Source organism: Sciurus carolinensis, chromosome 8, assembly GCF_902686445.1.
Source record: "Sciurus carolinensis chromosome 8, mSciCar1.2, whole genome shotgun sequence".
Taxonomy (NCBI): domain Eukaryota; kingdom Metazoa; phylum Chordata; class Mammalia; order Rodentia; family Sciuridae; genus Sciurus; species Sciurus carolinensis.
The window spans coordinates 50,314,517-50,337,667 of record NC_062220.1 but is presented as its reverse complement, the minus strand read 5'-3'; the positions used below and the strand labels follow the sequence as shown (position 1 = coordinate 50,337,667).

The 23,151-nt window shown below is 35.0% G+C and overlaps 1 protein-coding gene across 3 annotated transcripts; it reads right to left on the bottom strand.

The window, feature by feature from the left end:
* Positions 1-5,836: 5,836 nt before the first annotated feature.
* Mterf1 (mitochondrial transcription termination factor 1) lies at positions 5,837-17,879 on the bottom strand. Of its 3 annotated transcripts, XM_047562924.1 has the most exons (3): positions 17,776-17,866; positions 14,232-14,331; positions 5,837-12,321 (listed from the first exon to the last, which is right to left on the bottom strand). In XM_047562924.1, exon 3 carries the CDS (start codon positions 12,289-12,291, stop codon positions 11,158-11,160), a length of 1,134 nt encoding a protein of 377 aa, XP_047418880.1. In that variant the 5' UTR covers positions 12,292-12,321; positions 14,232-14,331; positions 17,776-17,866; the 3' UTR covers positions 5,837-11,157. The 3 variants fall into 3 exon arrangements, with proteins under 3 accessions (XP_047418880.1, XP_047418881.1, XP_047418878.1); XM_047562925.1 differs by lacking the exon at positions 14,232-14,331 and having other exon boundaries at positions 17,813-17,879; XM_047562922.1 differs by lacking the exon at positions 14,232-14,331 and having other exon boundaries at positions 17,776-17,840.
* Between the last annotated feature and the right edge of the window lie 5,272 nt (positions 17,880-23,151).

Here is a 23,151-nt window from a genome sequence, read left to right as displayed (position 1 = left end):
TAAGAGGAGTGGGAGGGGTGGGGGGAGAAAAAAAACAGAATGAATCAAAAACTATTACTCTAGGTAAATGTATGATTACACAAATGGTATGCCTCTAGTTCATATACAAACAGAGAAAAAAGATGTATCCCATTTGTTTACAATAAAAATGAATTTAAAAAAATCTCTGGGACACTATGACTATGAAAGCAGTACTAAGAGGAAAGTTCATTGCATTGAGCTCTTTCATTTAAAAGAATAAAAACTCAATAAATAAATGACCGAACATTACATCTCAAAGCCCTAGAAAAAGAAAAATAGATCAACACCAAAAGTAGCAGAAGACAGTAAAAAATTAAAATCAGAGCTGAAATCGAAATTAAAACAAAAGAAACAATTGAAAAAATTGACAAAACAAAAAGTTGGTTCTTTGAAAAAATAATTAAAATTTATAAACCTTTAGTCACACTAAAAAAGAGGAGAGAGAAAACTCAAATTACTAAAATTAACAATGAGAAAGGGAATATCATGATGGATACTACTGAAATACAGAAGATAATTAGAAACTATTCTGAAAATTTGTACTCCAACAAAATAGAAAATCTTGAAGTCATCAACAAATTTGTAGAGACATATGATCTACCCAAATTGAATCAGGAGGACATATACAATTCAAACAGATCAATTATAAGCAATGAAATAAAAGATGCCATCAAAAGCCTAACAACCAAGAAAAGTCCAGGACCAGATAGATTCTCAGCCAAGTTCTATAAGACTTCCAAAGAAGAACTAATACCAATACTCCTCAAAGTATTCCATGAAATAGAAAAGGAGGAAACCCTTTCAAATTCATTCTATGAAGTTAGTATGACCCTGATACCAAAATCGAACAAAGACACATCAAGAAAAGAAAATTTCAAACCAATATCCCTGATGAACATGCAAAAATTCTTAATAAAATTCTGGCAAATCACATTCAAGAACATACTAAAAAGATAGTGCACCATAATCAAGTGAGGTTCATCCCAGGGATGCAAGATTGGTTCAACATATGGAAATCAATAAATGTAATTAATCACATCAATAGACTTAAGGAATCATATGCTCATATCAATAGATACAGAAAAAGTATTTGATAAAATAACAGCACCCCTCAGGTTCAAATCACCAGAAAAAACAGGGATAGTAGGAACATACCTCAACATTGAAAAGCTATCTATGCTAAGTCCAAGGCTAACATCATTTTATTGGAGAAAATTTGAAAACATTCCCTCTAAAAATTGGAACAAGACAGGGATGCCCTCTCTCACCACTTCTATTCAACATAGTCCTTGAAACTCTAGCCAGATCATTAGACAAATGAGAGAAATTGAAGGGATACAAATAGGAAAAGAAGAACTCAAACTATCACTATCTGCCAAGGACATGATTCTATATTAGAAGATCCCAAAAATTCCACCAGAAAACTTCTAGACCTAATAAATGAATTCAGCAAAATAGCAGGATATAAGATCAATATCCATAAATCTAATGCATTTCTATACATTAGAAATCCTCTGAAAGAGAAATTAGAAAAACTACCCCATTCACAATAGCCTTAAAAAATAAAATACTTAGGAATCAATCTAACAAAAGAGGTGAAAGATCCCTACAATGAAAATTACAGAACACTGGATACAGAAATTAAAGAAGACCTTGGAAGATGGAAAGATTTCTTATATTCTTGAATAGGCAGGATTAACATTGTCAAAATGGCCATACTACCAAAAGCATTATGCAGATTCAATATAATTCCAAATAAAATTCCAATGTCTTTCCTCACAGAAATAGAGAAAGCAGTCATGAAATTCATTTGGAAAAATAAGAGACCCAGAATAACCAAGGAAATCCTTAGCAAAAAGAGTGGTGCAAGAGGTATCACTATAGCAGACCTTAAACTACACTACAGAACTACAGTAACAAAAACAGAATGGTATTAACACCAAAATAGACAGGTAGACCAATGGTAGAGAATAGAAGACATGGAGACAAACCCCCATAAAGTGATCTCATACTACACAAGGGTGCCAAAAACATACAATGGAGAAAATATAGCCTCTCAACAAATGGTGCTGGGAAAACTGGAAATCCACATGCAGCAAAATGAAACTAAACCCCTATCTCTCACCCTGCAGGAAACTCAACTCAAAGTGGATCAAAAACCTAGGAAGAAAAAGCAAGCCCAAATCTTTATCATGTTGGCTTAGGATCTGACTTCCTTAACAAGACTCCTAAAGCACAAGAAATAAAATCAAGAATCAATAAATTAGAGGGATTCAAATTAAAAAGCTTCTTCTCAGCAATCAATAATATGAAGAGAGAACCTAGAGAATGGGAGGAAATATTTACCACACTCACTTCAAATAGAGCACTAATCTCCAGGATTTATAAAGAACTCAAAAAACTTAATACCAAAAATACAAATAACTCAATCAATAAATGGACTAAGGAACTGAGCAGCACTTCACAGAAAAAGATATACAATAGATCAACAAATATATGGGAAAATGTTCAACATCTCTAATGTAGAAATACAAATCAAAACTAAGATTTCATCTCATCTAATCAGAATGGCAATTATCAAGAATACAAGCAACAATAAATATTGGTGAGAATGTGGGGGAAAAGGTTCACTTATACATTGTTGGTGGGACTGCAGATTGGTACAACCACTCTGGAAAGCAGTATGGAGATTCCCTAGAAAACTTGGAATGGAATGGAACCACCATTTGACCCAGTTATCCCACTCCTCAGTCTATATTCAAAGGACTTAAAATCAGCATACTACAGTGACACAGCCACCTATGTTTATAGCAGCTCAATTCACAATAGCTAAACTGTGGAACCAACCTAGCTGCCCTTCAACAGATGAACAGGTAAAGAAATTGTGGTATATATACACAAGGGAATATTACTCAGCCATAAAGAAGAATAAAATTATGGCATTTGCAAGTAAATGGATGGAATTGAAGAATATCATGCTAATAAGCAAGATAAACCAATCCCAAAAATCCAAAGTCCAAATGTTTTCTCTGATAAGTGGAAGCTAATCCATAAATAGGGGAGTGGGGAAAGGGAAAATTGGAGGAAATTTAGATTGGGCAGAGGTTAATGAGGGGAGAGGGGAGGGATGGGAAAAATGGTAGAATGAGACAGACATCATTACCCTATGTACATGTATGATTGCATGAATGGTGTGACTCTACATCATGTAGAATCTGAAGAATGAGAAGTTATACTCTATGTATGATGTGTCAAAATGTATTCTACTGTCATGTATAACTAATTGGAACAAATTTTTTAAAAAGCTTCACATACAATTACTTCTGAAAGTTCATACTTGTTGAATAATTGAATTCTACATAAATGTATATATAATAGAATTATAAAATGTATATTATACATATAATATATAATGGCTATACATAAGTAAAGAGAGATTGAGAGAGACAGTTTTTCAAAGGAAGAAGTCTTCACACATAACCATTTCACTGAGATATAGCTCTCTTCTTTTGGGAAAAGCACAAGAATAGAGAATGACCTGACTAGTTAGGCTTTTTTAAAAAATATTTTCAGTTGTAGATGCACATAACTTTTAGTTATTTTTGTATGTGGTGCTGAGGATCGAACCTGGTACCTCATGTGTGCTAGGCAAGTGCTCTTTCAGAGCCACAACCCCAGCCCTAGTTAGGCTTTTGTTCATTTTTTTTTTCCTCTCTTAGATAATCAACCAAGATTAAGAGTAGCCACTATGGGTAAATGACAAAAAGATCAGTAGAGGGAAGGGAGCAGGACCTGGGAACAGAGAAGAAGGAGAGGTACTGGGGTCTGAATTAGGACAAGGTACATTCCATGTTTGTGTAACTGTGTCAAAATGGATTTTACGGGCTGGGGATGTAGCTCAGTTGGTAGAGTGCTTGCCTCGCAAGCACAAGGCCCTGGGTTCAATCCCCAGCACCAAAAAAAAAAAAAAAAAAAAAAAAAAAAATGGATTTTACTGTCATATATAACTAAAAAGAACCAATAAAAATAAGAGAAGTCAATTTTGTTTCTCAACAAATAATAAACATATGCATATTATGCTATAATTTATGTGTTAAATAAAGAGTGACTTGGAAGGTATGGGCTAAGAGGGAGATTTATTTTTCACTGTGTATATTTTTGTGTGATTTGAATCTTGGTCAACCTTTATATGTATGTACATATGTATGTATTTTCCATTTAATAGCTTTCCAATGCCCATATTCTCTGACCTCATATTTTGGACAAATACTTAAAGACATACAGGCTATTTCTTGAAGCATTGTTCATAATGGTGAAAACTTGAAAATATATAGTGTTCAGCAAAAGTACACTGACAAACTGTGATATGCCCACTGGGTGGAAGAGGCCTCACATATGAAGTATAAACTTATATATTTATTTAAATGGAAAGATGTCACAAAGTATTATAGACTGAAAAAAGAAAATTATAAAACAATATGTCTAGGATTATCCTGTGTTCATACATATGCATTTCTATGTATAAATGCAAAGATGTAAATCTATAAGGACACACACCAGAATATCAATGGTGATTATCGTGGGGTGGTGAAAGTTTGGGTGGCTTAAATTTTTTTCTGTTAATATAACTTTATTTTCCAATTTTTCCTCAGATGTTCTATGCTATTTGTGTGTGAGAGTCTCTAAGCAAATTGTAATGACAAAAATTTTCTTAAATCCCTAAGAACTGAAAATACACCAAAATGTTAATGATAGTTGTCTTTGTGAGGTGGCACTGGGGATCAATTTTCTTCATTATACTTTTGTTTCTTCCAAACTTTCTATAATGAATATATGTAATTTTGTGATAGTTTTAAAAGGTTGGAGAATGACAGGGACCTGCTTTCACTTTTTAATTTATTCATTTCTGTATTGTTTGAATGTGTGGTAGCAAGCATGCTTTACTTTGCAATGAAAACTAATATCAAAATGTAGTTCAGAAAAATTATTTTTCAAATAAAAGATAAATCATCCACATTTAAAAAAGAACTCTTGCTTTCATGTGACAGAAAGATCAAAGTCTAACTTTATCTGAAATTCAGGTATAGTGAGAGCAAAACTGCACTTGCTTTCCATAGAAATTCCATCCCACTGGTCTTAGTCAAGGTCCAGGAAGTCCCCTAGAATGAAAAGAAGCCTTAGGCACAATTCATACCAAGGCTCAACTTGAGTATAGGTCAGTAAGGGTAAGGCCAAGGTCCAAGAAGCCTTCTAGACTTATAGCTGCTTTTTGGGGGAGTTTATCCTGGTAAATAAGTAGGAATCCATCAATATTTTTTTCCAGATGGCTTCCATGGTCTCCCAATACCTTTATTGATACTGTTTAATTCTTGATATGGATATAGAAATATAAATTCAAATCCACTCACTTAAGAGAGTTGAAGAAGGTCTAGAAATATGCACATACATACATGTAATTTATTATCAGATAATGATGGAACTTTTAAAATATTTTTTGTGTGGAACTGAGGACTGAACCCAATGGCAATCTACCACTAAGTCACATCTTTACCCCTTTTTAGTTTATTCTTTAATTTTTTTATTTTGAGACAGGGTCTCCAAGGCTGGCCTCAAACTTGTGATCCTCCTTCCTCAGCCTCACTAGTCACTGGGATTACAGGCATGTGCTACCATACCCAGCATCATGATGGAACTTTAAATCAGTGTTAAGTGAATGAATTGTTCAACTTCACTGAGTTATAAATGAAGTATACTAAGCCAAACACATTTCAAACATATAATTTGATACGTTTTGACATATGTATACACTCACAAAACCATCACCACAATCAAGACAATGACGATATACATCATTTCCAAAAGTGTCCTTGTGCTTCTTTGTAGTCCCTCCTTCATATCCTTCCCCATCCAAACACCCTGATCCCTCTAACAATTATCTGCTTTCTGTCACTACAGATTAGAGAGCATTTTCTAGAATTCCTTATAAATGACATTATATAGATTGTACTCTGGTTCCTTTCATTCAGTACGATATTTTGAGATTCACCCATGCAGTTACATACATCAAAATGCATTAACTAAGAGAAACCTTCATACTGATTTTTACCAAAAAGATACAGGTCAAAAGCTTTTATATAAGCATTTACAACTTTGTATTGTTGTCAATGATGTATCTGAACAATACACCAGACTCAGATGATTTTATATACAAGTTCTGCCAAACTTTAAAGAAATGGATAATATTTAGTTTTCAAACAGTTAGAAGGTATAGGGTAAAAATAGTACGTTTTCAAATTTATTGTTTGAGGCTAACACAGCTCTTATCTAAAAACCTGACAAAGTGGTAACCTCCTTAACCTTAAAATACAAAGAACCTACCCACCCAAACATTCATAAGTAAAGGAGGAAATGTGTAGAGAGGTTACCACCAATTTATCTTATGAACACTAATGAAAAATCCTAAGTTAAATATTAGTAAATTAAACACTGCATAGGTTTCATTTCAGTAAAATAAAGGATGATATGAAGAAATTCACTGATAATCATTCATTAAATGATTTTAAAAGATGACTTTTAAAGGGCTTTCTTAAAAATCACCAACTGTCCATTTATCTCTGATTTAAATAAGCAAACCACTCTGTGAATTAAGAATAAAAGGATATTTCCTCAACCTCATGATAAATTTCTATGTTTTGTTCAAAGGCTTTTATGATGATTGTGTATTATCAGAGAATAAATTCATTTCCATTGTGAAATTTAAAAAAGAAAATCATGGTGGGCATAAATTGAAGGTACCATGATAGCTGGTGAAAGTGGCACTAGATATTCAAAATGGATGTGGAAAAATTCTCAAAACACCATATTAAATTTCTTCATAATTAGGGGCTGGGGATTTAGATTAGTGGTACAGTGCATGCTTAGCATGCATGGGGCCCTGGGTTTGATCCCTAGCACCACCCACAAAAATGTTTCACAATTAACACAAAGCAATGAATGTACATAAATTCATCAAATCTTTACACAATATTGCTGTTAAGGAAAAACAAATTCCAAATACTGGTCTGATTAATTATGAAACTAAGAGAATGAGATTCCATCGATATGTTGTTTAGCTCTGTACCAAATTCCACTCAGAAATTAATCAAAAGGCTTAAAAACCCCACCAAGAATAGGTTTAAATCATAACAAAAAAATCTACATGCATTTTGACTTCTTCCTTTTACTTAACTAATCTCTGTGAATTGAAAAGGGGGGAAAAGTACGAAAGCAAAATAGTAGATGTCATTCTTCTGGGAAGAACAGAAGAAAGTAATGGCGAAAGCATCATTTGGGGGGTAACAGAAAAATGGAAATGAGCAAGAAGACAGGTAAGACCCAGTTATGACATTCACCTGGTTATGACAGTCAGTTGAGGAATGCCTTCCCCAACTCAACTCCTCAAAATGATCCTATTACAGCTCAATCCTACACCCAGTTCCTGAGGCAAGAGGGCATAAACGGAGACACTACTGTGAAGAACCTCAATCCAGGGACATGCTGGCCATTGTAGAATAACTATTCTAAGTCACATGGTAGGCAATCAGAACCAGGACCTTGTAGCCCAGAGATGATCTCTGGAAGAACATAACTGTGAATCGTAGCATATCCGCTTCCCCCTCAATGCTGAGTAACTAGGCTTCTGCTATAATATCTTCCCAAAATCTAATAATTATATAGTCCTGCTATCCTACATGTGCCAAGCTTTTCCTGTATTGTGTAACAATGGGCTATTATCAAAGTTTGTAGTTAGGGTTCTACATCAACAAATTCTCCCCTAGATCTCCACTAGATCATACTTTTGGGTATGAAACATGGGGCATTACATTCTAAAGGAAGAAGCCAATAGTCAAGCATTTTAGGTGAAAGCTGAGAAAGGACTAGTTCAGTAACTCAACAAACCTTTTACCATATATATCCCTCCTTTGTTTTCCTGCTTAGTTGACTATGAATAAACTCACTTTTTTCTCTTTAATCTTTAATATTATCCTAATTCCTGCAGTTATATGAAAGTCCTTAAATATACGCCAGGAATTCAGAATGCACAGATGGTTTCCCCTTTTTAAAAAAATTAGTTTTGTGGATCTGACATTTAGAAAACAGTACAATGCAATTCTCTCAATCTTTACATTTTCTACAGCAGACATAATTTCTAAAGAATACCAATGGTTAAAAAACAGTCACTATGTAGAATGCTAAAATAATCCAGACAAGATACTCAAAATATTACTAAAATTCATTTGCTCTGCACAGTGGTGAAAGATTGAGTACAGAAATTACGGTTTATCCAACAACAGAATTTCATCATGCAACCATTAAAAACCATAGTAATAGGTGAATACTTACTTGATTCTTTAAATACTGAATATGTAATATGTTTAAGATCTATTAGGATAAGAAAAAATTATAAAATGTATAGTTCAATCTCTATTTAAATATATATACCACATAACTACTCATATTACATCTAGGTATAGATATATTCTGCAAAGAAAAACAACAGAAAGTCACCAAAATACTATCTCTGGGAGTTTTTCTTCTTTTTGTGATTTATTTTCCCATTAAAAACATGGATTTTCCTTTCACATCTGACAAAAAAATAGGTTACTTAAAAAATTATCAAGTATTGTATTACATTCCTGTTAATCCTATATTCTCCTTGGGCACTTCCAACTATTGTTGCTATACAATTATCTCAATCCAGGTATAATCCTCACGACCTGTTAATGCCAAAAAAACTTTACCTTCTCTATCTCCCTCAGGTTCCATATAAATTTATTAGATTCCCAAGAGATACCTTGGGAAATTCTCCCATACAATTCAGAAGACAGGATTTAATTCTTTGTTTTTCAAGCCATAACAATAAAATTTATTACCAGCAACACTACTGTGTCTACACAATAGAATACTATTTGGCAAAAAAAAAGGAATGCTGATATAAGCTACATGGATGAACCTTAAAAAGATTATGCTAAGTGAAAGTAGTCACAAAACTACATATGTATGATTTCATTTATATGAAATGTCCAGAAAAGCCAATGTATAAAGACAGCAAGATTAGGTTTTGCTTAGTGCTCTGAGTGTGGGAGGGCGATAACAGGATTGGCTGCCCATGGGTACAGGTTTCTTTTAGAGGACACGAATTCTAAAATTAGATTGTAGTGATGGTCACATATGTTGCCTTAAATTGTATAATTTAAATAAATAGATGTTTTTTAATTTAAATGAATAAATTATATGGTATATGAATTAGATATCAATAAAGTTATTTTTTAAAAAATACTACTGTAACTTTTTTCTTGACTGAATAGCTATTATGAACAAGAAACCCTACAGACCCTATATAATTTGATTTGTACCAAATCTGCAAGGTTGATTTTTAATTTTATGAGAAAACAATTTCAGTGAATTTAAATTATTTATCACTCTGAAGAAACGTGTCTACAAATATTGTGTTTTCTAAACTATGTCAAATTTGCCATCAAATAGCTTACTGGAGATAATTACAAGAATAAATATAAATGGCTTTCAGAAAGCAGGCACTTTATTTCTACCAATGGTATAAATTAGTGGGGATTTTTTTTGAGACATTAATGATTGCAAATATAGTTTAAATGGTTATGTGACTCAATTCAAAACCCACATCTAGAAAATAAATGACTTTAGAAAAAAATCTAATTAAGATCATAAAACTTGTTTCTTCTCTCAGTTTCTATCAGAGCTAGATTATGAATATTTTCAAAATATAGACATGATCTAATTTATCAATTTTAAGTCAATGCATCCAGAAATTCCTGTTTAAATTAGATGAAATGCCAGCAAAATATAAAAGTACATAAATGACCACCATTTCCTTAAGCTACATTCATTAGGCAAAAATATTCCTTTATTTAGATCATATTATTTACACTTAGCTTTTTATCCACATAGACTTCATAAACACTAACAATAGTAATTCCAGAAAAATAAATCTTAATATAATTTACTCTTATAAGAGGAAAAACTAGAAATGATAAAAGACCACATTTTGTGACATCCTCCTTTAATACAACTTATCAATCTAGTTGCTGTAACAAGTTATCAAAAACTCACTGGTTCAAAACTATGATTTACTCTGAAGGTTCTGTACATCAGAAGTTCAATTCTGTTCTCACTGGGCTAACAAAGTGCCAGCAGCACTGCACTTCCTTCTAGGGGCTCCAGGCAGAACCAGTTTCCTTGCCTTTTCCATTTTTTACAGGCCTTGCCTCACGGCTTCTTCCTCCTTCAAAGCCAGCAAAAGTGGTCAAGTGTTTCATCACTCCGTCACTTCAACCTCCTCTTTTGCCTTTTTCCCCACTTTTCAGGATCCTGTGATTCCAGTGAGCCAACCCCGATAATTCAGGATAACCTGCCCATCTCAAGACCCTTGACTTAATCATATTTGAACTTAATCACATATACAAAACCTGTTGCACTATAACATGACCTATTCATGGGTTCTGGGAACTAAGACTGATAACTTTAGGTAGCCATTATGCCTCTTCCTACCATAGTTGCCCTTGTCAGGGCACACTCATAGTAAATTCTAAGTTGTGGGGCACACTAATGGTTTAAATGGAGAATATGGAATTTGGAACTGAAAAATCCCTCCTGTCTATGTTGTCAGACTTTTAGTGATGAACCATAATTTGATACTTTGGAATAACAGAAGAAACTGCTTGCCAATCAAAACCATGAGGGATCTAGGCAAGACCTCTACCACTGAGCAGTATCTCCAGCCTGAATCTGTTGATTTTTTTAATCTAAACAGAAACCACAAAAGTTTATTCTATATATCTTTCTACATTTGTTCTGCGTGGTTCTCAGGAACTACCACTACTATACAGCAGCCATTAATTCAAACTACATTAATTCAAACTACAGTAGTAGGTAGGAAGACTACACTTAAGAATGCCAACTTTGGGTTCTTACGAACCTTTAAGACAAAATACCCAAAGGATTATTATACGTATGTTTGTGGTTAAGAAATCAAAACCCTCCTTTCTGAAAGGCCCAAATTCAAAATTAAAATATATAACTACAATGTAAGATTTTTTTAAAAACTCCCCAGGCACTGTTTTAGCTGCTTAATTTTTTCAATTTAGCTTGATATCTTTTCTGACTCCAAGACAGAAGTGTGATCTTAGATACACTCAAGTTATAGCCAGCATGTACCAATTCTTTGATTCGACTTTTCAAAGTACTTATGCTTGTATCCAGAACCCGAGGACTTTCAATTATTTGCAAAATACTTATTTTTTCTTCTATGAGGCAGTCTATTTTATCATTAAACTTTTTATCTGCCAAGAAGATCATATCCGGATAGCTGAAGACAAATTTCTGTACCTCTTCTTCAGTACATCCAAGAGAAAACAGCTTCTCTTTAATATTTGCATAGTTTCTTTTGGCATAGTCAGTGGAAAGGTCTAGAATTCCAGCTCCTGGACCACAGAGCAGATGCAGCAGTTCTCCCTTGTTCAAGTTGAAAGTTGACTGCAAAAATTCAATGTTAGCTTTCACCCGCTTGGTGCTCTGAATTAAGATGAAAGGATTTTTAGAAATTATCTTCCTGACAAAATCTGTGGGATCATTGTGACCCAAGGATAGACAGACTTCCTGCAAAACTTCAACCATCTGTTTATTCAAATCAAGACTATTGGAGAAGGTACGAGGGGCATTGGCTAACAATCTACAAAGGCATTTACGGGACAATCCAATTGAGTAGAGGAACTTTATATTATTTTCTAAGTTTATATTGTTATCGGACCGAAAAAAGGACTCAGGAGAACGTTCCAAAATATTTACAATTTCAAGGTCTGATGTCATAATCCTCCTCCACAGATCCCACCGTTTTGAAAGACTTTCAGCTGTGCGTGTTATAGCTCGTGGATATCTTGATATGATGCTAGCAATTACTTCTTTACTGGCTCCTTTGGACAGTAGAAACATCTTCAGGTCCTGCTCATTAGTAACCATCCTATGAAAAACCCCAGGCTGTCGTTTCTTTGCCATGTCAATATCAACTCCCATAGTAAGTAAGTTGTTTAGTAGGTCCTCATTCTCCAATGGTTCACTGTCTCCGTTAACACATTTCACACCAAAAAGCCTAAATGAAACTGATTTGAGGAGGATTTCTGCTGAATATCGGATCATCCAACATCTTGAACCAAAGAGAAAATTACTTCTCATGTACCAGAGGTTTCTTGATGCCATAATCTCAGGTATCCCAAACCTTTTGGAAAGCTGCACAAAACAACACAATAGTATTATACAGAAGCCTGCATTAAATAACTAAAGGACCATTTTACAATCCTACAAGTATCACAGTCCTTTTTGTAAGAAAATAGCTATACTTCTGGCTCTCCTGATGCTAATGGTAACAATTCAGCCATGACACTCTTCACTCCCTAGCTCACTGCTTCTGTTGGTTATCTGTGAACCCAAGGCTGCTATCATTCTTAACATAAAGAAGAGCTGGATGGCACTATCGCTGCCCTAGAATTATTCTTGTTTTCATCTTGCTCTATTTGACCTTACCTGCTTCTCTACCCAAAACCAATAGTCCTTCTCCATCTCTGCTTTGTCCTCCTGGTTTCCAACCTTTGGTTTATTCCTAATAAATGACATTTTCATTTCTGCCTTGTCTTCCAACTTCCCAGGTGTCTGATCTTTCCCTACCCTTAGATACTAGGCTTCTTTGCCTCTGATCTCCTGCTTTTCAACCGCTAAATCCAGTCCTGAAAACCAATACCTCAGACTATCTGATTTCTAACTAAATATATTTTACTAGATTTAATATTTTACTAGATTTATGGTATCCTTTAAATCCATGCTGGCTTTATAGCTTTAATTCTTAGCTTATATAGATCTCTGGTCAACAGCTCCTGATTCTAATGTCCATCTCACTCAGTTTACCTGATTGCCCCCTTGGTTGTAATGCAACAATTTTAAACCAATTTTCATTTCCAAAACTATGCAGTTTGGGAACTGGGTATGTATCTCAGTGACAGAGTATATGTTCAGCATGTATGAGGCCCTGAGTTTTCAATCCCTAGTGTACAGACACAGACACACACACACACACACACACACACACACACACACAATAATTGGGATAATTAATCCATTAGTCCATGATGAGATCTCTATGTTGCTCAAGCTGGTCTCAAATTTCTAGGTTCAAGTGATTCTCATGCCTCAGCTTCTCAAATAGCTGGGACTGCAGGCATAAGCCAATGTACCCAGCTTTATATAAATATTCAAATGTAATTTTTGCCATTTTCCTCTACCCCATCACCATATTAAAGACTAACCCAGGACTGTCTACAACTGTTGCACAACACTTTCAAGGGATTAAAATCTTAATAACTAATTTTCCTGATCATTTATGGGACATTAAACATATGAACTTATATATGATTATAATCATAGGTCACTATTAAATGAGCATCTTTGTTCATAGGAAATATTTTAAAATGAAGGTAACAAAAAAAGTGTTCTTCTGTTTCTTAATCTATCAGAGGATTTGTTCCTAGGCTACTTATGCTCTGAATCATACAACATATGAATTTTTTTAAAAATTACTTTCTCTTTTTTAGAATATATGGCCGCAACAAATTTAGTTCGTGATTTCTAATTACTTACAATGAGATCTTACTTAGAGGAGGCAAGTCTCTCTGCCCCTTCTCTTAATTATGCATAAAACAGAAAAATAAAGATAGATAATTCCAATCCACCACTATCCACCCACTATCTTGGGTTTAATATACTGTTTTTAGGAGCAATTTCAATGAATATCTCTTTGTATGTACTGTGTCTTTTCAATTACTTCAATTTGAACAAAAACTTGGATTGTGCCTACATACTAGAAACATTCCTGTGGCTCACATAGTCTACAGATTCTCAAATGAACTAGGAAAAGATTCTAAAACTATAGAATCAAGTAACATTCAAACTCAAAGGCAAAGCACTCACAAAGCAAACATCAAACAAAAACAAAAGCACATTTTAGATTGAGCAAAACTCTACTGAGTTTACATTCTTTAGTTCTCCATAATTCCACATACTGTTCTATAAAAACATCTATTCCAAAAGTGCATTAATTAAGAAATTCAGAAATAAGATCCTTCTTCTAAATCACAAATGAAGACTACCTTTTATAGCTCAACGGCCTGTTCTTTCTTCCATGTGCTCACAGGTGACCTCTACTGGAGAATGGGACAAAACACTGTCAGCTGGAAATCAGATCAATATCTACAGAAGAATGCAAGGTGATCCAGTGCAACAAAGAGGAAAAAATCAGTAAAACTCTAACGTATACTTGTTTTAGCCTTCGAAAATATATACTTCTACGTGTTGTATAATGTATACAACATAAAGACACTGTATGGCATATAACTAATCAATCACTATTTTTGAACTTTTTTTTATTGACAGTGTATACAAGTTTGAAGTGCTACTACCTAAACAAGGTATTATCTTTAGACTTTTAGCACCATAATAAACAGAGTTGAACAAAGCACAGAACATTCAGCAGAAATTCTAACAGCAATCCAAAAATAAAAGAAAATATATGCTGAGTCTTTAAAAAGTAACAAATCTATTAAGAATTTTCCTAAATCTTTCACAAGTAGATTTTATCTCTTTGAGTGTAATTCAGAGTAGCCCATGATAAAAATCTAAGTAAACTTTGCTTTCTTCCTCTTCCTCAACCCCACAGTCATCAAATCATGTAGATTCAGCTTCTTCAGCATCTCTGAACTCCAATCTCTCCACTCTTTTCTGTTCTTATTGCTCTTAAAAGTCTTCATATTATCTTTCCCAAGCCATACCAGCTGCCTAACTTGCTTTCTACTCCAGTCACTCAAAACTGCCACAATACTGATATCTGTGAAATATCTGATTGTGTCCCTTATCCTGTGATGAAAGACCTTTTTAGCTCTCTCCCAGAAAAACCATTAGACTCAACTTTCAAAGCCCTCACCACTTAGTTCAAACTACCTTTCCAGCTATCTCTTCCGTTATCTTCAATTAAACTCACTGCCTAGCATCATCACCTCTCAAACCTCTGAACCCATTCCAGTCCCCCTACCTTTGCTTATGCCATCCATTCTTTCAGGAAGGCCCATACTCCTGATGCCTACCCATCATAAATACACTTTTCCCTCAAATCTTTAACTTAAAAAACTTACTGTTAAATCAAATCACTTGATAATAATTTAGGACTAAAGAATCTGAAGCTAAGTGTTCTGCTTATATAGGGAAAAAAAGCACTGAAATGGACTTAGAACTAGCAACTGAGATCTGATCTTGATTATAACACTAACATGAAATAGTGACCTCAAAAACTGAAATGAGCTGTCTCTGCTAAACTGAAAATCAATGATAATTAACAATACTGACCATTAGTGAACATATGAGAAAACAGGCAAGTCTCAGATACTGTTATTGGAAGATAATTTAGCCCCCCTGTCACAATTTTAAGTATTCATATCTTTTTTCTTTATCTGTTTGTTTGTTTTGTTTTGTTTTTTGGTTTCTTGTTTCAGAGGTAAACCATGGTCATTTGGCTCCATCACTGTGGGCTTGGGATGAGGCAGGACATCATGACTGGGAGTTTTTCTAGTGAAGAAAAACTAGTGGGATTCAACTCAGGGGCACTCAACCACTAAAGCATATCCCCAGCCCTACTGTGTATTTTATTTAGAGACAGGGTCTCACTAAGTTGCTTAGTGCCTCACTTTTGCTGAGGTTGGTGATCCTACTGCCTCTCCCAAGCTGCTGGGATTATAAGCATGCAACATTGCATCTAGAAATCATTCATGTCTTTTAACCCAACATTTCTACTTCTTTGGAATTACACAAAGGAAATAAAAGGACAACAAATATAACAATATTGTTATAAAAAAGTATGCCCATCATAACGTTATTTGCTATAGCAAAAAGAAGCCCAAATGCCCACTAATAGTAAAATAATTAACAAATTGGGGTATGCTATGTAATATAATACCATAATACTAGACAGTTGCTAAAAAAAATTGTACCATATCTAATGCAATTAAAAGATGTCCAAGGTATTCTAAGTAGTTAAACTGCACAATAGTATGGATTACAATTTTTAAAGAGAAGGAGCATTAATGCATACAGAGAAAAGAAAAAGTGAAATAACATTTCTGAAAGTTTAATGGGGGCTCTACTATTTCTGAAATGCTATGATTTTATTTGAGTATGTGTTATTTTGCAATCAGACAAAAAAAATAAACAAATTAAATTGGCCTAGGGGTGAAATATGCAATGGAAATGTTACCTTTATTTTTTGATTTATAACACAAAAAATGGATGACTTCAAAAATACATTAGCAACCGATTATCATTCAAAATACAATACTCATACAACATCTAGCAATGTGAATGAAGAGCCTGTTATAATTTGGATCTGGAATGTTCCCCAAAGGCAAATGTGCTGAAGGGTTGGTCCCCAGCTGGTGGCACTTTCTGGAAAGTAGTGGAAACTTTAGGAGGTGCGACCTAGCTAGAAGACATAAGTCAGTGTGGGGGAAGGGTGTTTTTGAAGGACATAGTTTGTTCCAGGACCCTCCTCTGCTCTAAGGAGCAGTTTTTCTCCACTAGGTGCTCCCAGTCATGATGTTCTGCCTCACCCCAAGCCCACAGTGATGGGAGCCAAATGACCATGTTTACCTCTGAAACAAGGAACCAAAACAAATCTTTCCTCCTTTAAATTGATTGTCTCAGGTATTTTGTCTTAGTGACTCACAAACAGCCTACGAGAAGTAATTAACTTCCTCAATCAACAAATTACAAAAATAATATTTCACAACTGTCTTTAATTTGTCTCTCAAACTGATTCAATTTCTCAAAACCATATATTAAGGACTAATGTTAACACACTGAAAATCTCTGTACTTGTAACTTATGAGGTCTAAGGAATAAAATAAGAGGATTTGTTTCCTTCTTCTCTACAACTGGCCTATTTAAGGGCTTCTAACTGAAATGGCTAATCACAGGCCCTAGGGCACTACATTCCAGCTGATCTTTAGACACAGCAAGGTAAGTATGGAGACCTTTAGAACAATGCAGTTCTCCTCCTACTGGTCTTAAGAGGACTTTGCATCCCTCCAGAAAAGCAGAAATCACTGTTTCTATAAATGGCACCCCCAAAATAGAAATGGCAAAACACTACCAAGATTCATGATAGAGAATAAAGAGATCAATTGCAGCTAACAATGCATGACATTTTTGTGAGATGCATTACCTCTTGTAAACTGAATATCAAACCTCTTGTAAACTTAAGTCATACTGAGAAGAAAACGGATAGTATACGACTTAATGTGATGGGGAAGTGTAGTGGAATCACGAATGTTTGGTAAAACCAGAGCTAAATGCATAATACACATTGTCTTAACCCTACGTACAACAACCTAGAAAGTAAGCGTTGCTTCTAAAATTTCAAAATCTAAAACAGCACTGAGTCCCCTTACTAGTTTGTGTAGAGTTTGAATCCTGCTAGATCTTTCTTAACTCAAAAACCACAGTAATGGTTCATCATTGGCTCTTCTCATCCCTCTTTTTCCCCCAAGGGAAGCTCTGCAAGGGATTGAGTTTAAGTCAGAGACACCCAGGCACGCTTTCAAAAATAAATAAATAAAACGGTACAGCGACAGCTTGCCCCCATCTCACCTGAATAGTACACAGTAGCAATGCTCACGATAGATACCTTTTACTTCCGCCTCAGGTATCCTAACTGGGCAGAAGAGCGGAAATGAAGAAGACGAACTTCCTGCTTCGGGCCGCGCGCATATGTGACGTCATCTGCCTGCGTCCCGTAGGTCCTCCGTAGCCCGACGTAAAAAACCCAGCAGGGGGCGGCACGAGACCGCTGTGAGTGCGTGAGTAGGCCGGTTTTGAGGGCGTGACAGAATAACCCCCTCTCCGGGATAAGGGGCTTGTTTTTGTCAATGAACCAAATCTGTTTTATCCTTAGTCTTCCTCTTAGATTACTCTTATTTGTTGTCACTTTGAATTTGTTTTGTTGGTTTGTAGGATGAAGAGTTATCTTTGCAAATTGAGTCCCTAATAATCAGTTGGTCCGGTAAGTGAAATTACTTACTGCGGTTCCTCCAGGTTTAAAAAAAGATGACACTGAAAAACTCGAAAAGATTCCTAAGTGCATTTCTAAAATCTGCTTCTGCATGGAAGTAACTCCAGTGTCTGCATTAACGTTTACTATTACATGACTTCTTCTTTTTTTTTTTTTTTTTTTTTTTTCTTGTGGTGCTGGGGATCGAACCCAGGGCCTTGTGCTTGCAAGGCAAGCACGCTACCGACTGAGCTATCTCCCAAGCCCACTATTACATAAAAATATATAAATTTATGTCTACAAACTGCTTTACCACCAGAATGTAAAACAAAGTCTATTTTAGGAATCATTAAAGAAGGTCTTTGAGATTATGGAACCACAGCCCTCTTGCTTCATAGATGAAAATATTGAAACCCTTAAAAGTAGGAGCCAGCAAGAGAATGTATTCCTTGGGGATGGGGGCTGTAGCTCAGTGGTAAAGGGCTTATTTAGCATGCTTGAAGCCTTGGGTTCAATTCCCCTGCATCACATAGAAAAAGAGAGGGCGTGTCTTCTGTGTTTCTTATACCACACGCTTTCTTGCACTGACAGATTATCAAAGGTTACTTCAGATTAGGTAACATTACCTAAATTTGTTTTTGTCTCTCTTGTACGTAAAGGAAATTGGTTCTTCTGAAAATAAGTTTCATATTCTATCCAAAATTTTCTGATTTCAGATAGATTGTAAGTGCATATTATAAAATACTGAAATAACAATAAAAGTGAGTAATGACTAGTTAAGATGGTATGTTATTGAGTTTTTTCTTCTATTTCTGCAATGATTTTTGAAATGTTCTCATTACTTCTAATAAGAGAAGTGACTAGTACCTTCCTGTAATGTATGATGCATTACAGTAGAAATGTATATATTTTGCCTGTGTTTTATTCATTTATTTAATGAGCATTTATTGAACACTGCATTGTAAGGCCCTATTTTCAGGCTTGTGTATATAGTGGAAAACAGGACAAAGTTCCTACCCTCCTGGACCTTAGTTTCTCAGATTGAGTGTCTTGTTCCTCTACTTGCTTCTCCCATCTGCCTTCCCGATAGCTGACCCATATCCCTCATAAACTGATGAAATTAAGAGAAGAAAGTGTGGTTGAAATAGTGCAACATTTGAGGACTGGGGAGAAGACCAAAGGCAAGAAGTAAAAGATGAAGGAACAAAGAGGAAAAGGAGATGAAATAGACTAGTAGCAACATGGAGAAGAGTTTTTCCTAAAGTCTTCATCTTTCTGGATGTTTTATGAAGGCTAAATCAACTCTATTTTTATTTCAAATTTATATTATCATCTTACATCTCCCTTACAAATCTTTTTCTTTTCTGAAACAATGGTGTTATTACCTGGTATTTATTTTTTTGTTTTTTTTTTTCTTTTTTCTTTATTTATTTGTTTTAATTAGTTTTACATGACAGTAGAATGCACTTTGACACATCATAAAATAAATGGAGTATAATGTCTCATTCTTCTGTACATGATATAGAATCATGCTGGTTGGGTATTTGTTTTTAAATGACCTTTCTTGGGAAAGAAAAGTCAGTATCATCAATACCACCACCAACCACCTTTTTTAATACAAAAGACTGTCACAGAGGACAAGCACAAACTCTGGAGTCCACCATCTGTAAAATGGATTTAAAGCTCAGGAGCTGAGCCGAAAGTCAAGTTCACATACAGCATCTGTGCTATAGTTTGAATTGCCTCCTGCCATCTACAACTAAAGACTTCCCGCTGTGCCTACCGTGTCTGCTGCCTTGCTCTGTCACAAAGGTTCACAGACCCTCATTTGAGCACTCATGTTTGCATCTCAGCAGATAATTAAGGTCAGAAAGGAAGTGGCCTTCCACTGCCCTTGCTGTTGATATTGCACCACTCCTGAGACTCCTGGATTCAATAAACAAATGTATCTCCGACCCCCTCATCAACTTCATAGATCTGTCAACTTCCTACAGTATCACTTGAGGGCTGTCAGAGGAGGGTCATGTCTCTACCCAAGACCCGGCCTACTCTCTTCTCTTGCCTGTGGCTGTTTCATTTGCATAGGAAAACTAAGGAAAGATCTGCAAGGTGATCAAGTCTGATTAAAGCAGTAGGTAAAAGTTACCCAGAGATTTTTTTCAAGTAGTTAACACTATTTGTTTGCAAACAAAAAACATAGCTCAAAAATTGCCTTCCTTTTCAAAACAATTGCTTTTTAACAACCTTACATTTCTAAAGATATTACTTCTGGCAGATTTCTTTCTCTGAAATGCACCTAACCAGGGTCTTAAAACACTTCCTGGGTCAGCTTTCCTACTCTCACATTCATTACCACAAGCGTCTGTGGCAAAGAACTAGACACTTTGCCTGACAAACTTGCTGATTCCAGACCTGATGTGATCCTGAAGTCCTCTGGAAGTTGGATTGCCAACATCAGCAGGACAGAATTGACCAGAATAAACAGATAATTTTTGTGGTCCCGGTCTCAAGTTTAAATAACTTTGAAATTGTTTTATTCTACCATGCTGTTAATTACCCTGAAGTGATTCTAATCATTGGTAGAAAAATTTGTCTCACCACAGAACTGGGAATTCCCCAAATATTCAAAAAATGAAATAAAATCTTCCTTGTCCAAAATTATCCCTCTTCCTGTTTTCAGTGTTTTGAAATTATACCTTAAAGATTTATTCCTTGTTATCTATACCATGGTGATTTTAAATTTCAAATGTATTTGAAAGGGGAAATGTATTAAGCCAATGTTGGGCAAAATTTTTATACAAAGGGCCAGATAGTAAATATTTTAAGATTTACAGGTCTATGTTGCATATTCTTCCTTCCTTCCTTCCTTCCTTCCTTCCTTCCTTCCTTCCTCTCTCTCTTTCTTTCTTTCTTTTTAAACAATGCTTTCAAAATGTAAACACCATTCTTAGCTTGAGGGTGACCTGACCATGAACCATAGTCTGCCAACATCTGCACTAAACTATAATGAGCTACTCTCATATAACTAGCTTAGTATGTTGACCACTGTATTATAGGCATCCAAAGAATAGAAATCTTAAGAGAAAGGACATACTAGAGGAAAATATTTAATTATATTTGAAAACATTCATCCAATACTATCTTTCAGGTACTATTCCCTTTACTTCACTTATATTAATAACTATTTAGTTCTATGATGAAAGTAATATCTTCATTTTACAGATGAAGAAATTGAAATAAAAAGACTAAGTGCCTAAGTTCACACATTTAATAGATCTAGCAATGGAACCTCACAAATTGGGCTCCAGAGTCTATGATTATAATTGCAACTCTATGCCTACTTCAGGGAGAAATAACACTTTAATTCACTTTTTAAAATACAAATAAAGGAAAAAGGGACAAAAATATTCACCCACAGTTCCATCACCTTAAAATAATCACTATTTACATTTTTAATATTTTTTGGATTATAGTCTTCCAGAATATTCCTGAGTATAATTATTTTCCTTGGTCAACTGTATGAGGTATATATCATAGTTTTGCAAAGGGGAAAACTGAAGCCTACATGGATTAAGTGACTTTGTCAAGATCATAAAGCTGATATGTATGTGGAACTAGGATTTGAAACCAAGTTGTTGCTTCTAGAACCTGTGCTCTTACCCCCTGGCTTCTGCTGCATTTGAATTTATACTTACTTGCTGCAATCTTTTTAACCTACTGTTTATTTTATTTATTTGTGATGCTTGGCATCAAACCCAGGGCCTCACACATGCAAGACAAGTGCCCTACCACTGAGCTGCATACCCAGTCCTTCCCCTGGGTTTGTAAAGAGCAGTTACCCCTATTTTCTACCAGCACTTTCATTACTTTTTTTTCTTTCCACATTTTAAAATCGGTGCATTACAGTTGTACATAATGTTGGGATTTGTTGTTACATATTCCTATATGCACACAATTTAACAATAGAATTTGGTCAATATCACTGGTCAACACTTCCCCCTTTCCCCCCACCCCTGATCCTTTTCCTCTACTGAGCTCCCTTTGATTTTCGTTAGATCCTTGCCCCCCTCACCCTTCTTTTTCTTTTTCTTCTGTAGCTTCCACCTATGAGAGAAAACATACGACCCTTGACATGAATTTAGCATATTTCATTTAACATAGTGATCTCAAGTTCCATCCATTTTCCTGCAAATGACATAATTTCGTATTTCTTTACAGCTGAGTAAAACTCCATTCTGTGGATATATACCACATTTTTTTTATCCATTCATCTGTTGATGGACACCTAGACTGGTTCCATACTTTGGCTATTATGAATTGTGCCACTACAACTATGGGTATGTATGTTTTACTATAATATGTTGATTTTAGGACAAATAACAAAGAGTGGTATAGCAGATAATATGGTGGTTCCACGTCTAGTCTTTTGAAAAACTTCTATATTTAGCTCCATAGTTGTTGTACTAATGTAGAATCCCACCAATAACATAAAAGTGTTCCTTTTTCTCCAAACCCTCTCCAGGGTTTATTATTTGTATTCTTGATGACTGCCCTTCTGACTGGTGTGAGGTGAAATCTCAGTGTAGTTTTGATTTGCATTTTCTTAATTGCTAATGACGTTGAGCATTTTTTACTGTATTTGTTAGCCATTTGTATTTCTTCTTTTGAGAAGTGTGTGTTTAATTCATTTGCCCCTGTATTAATTGGGATTTTTTGTGATTTTCCAGTTCTTTGTATATTCTAGATATTAATCCTCTGTCAAAAGAGTAGCTAGCAAAGATTTTCTCTCATTCTTTGGGTCCTCACTTCATATTCCTAATTGTTTGGTTTGTTGGGCAGGTTTTTAATTTGATGCCATTCCATTTATTAACTCTCAGTGTTACTTCCTGAGTTTGGGGGGTTCTTTTGAGAAAATTGTTGCCTGTGCCTATATGCTGGAATGTTACCCTACATTTTTTTCTAGGAGTTACATGGTT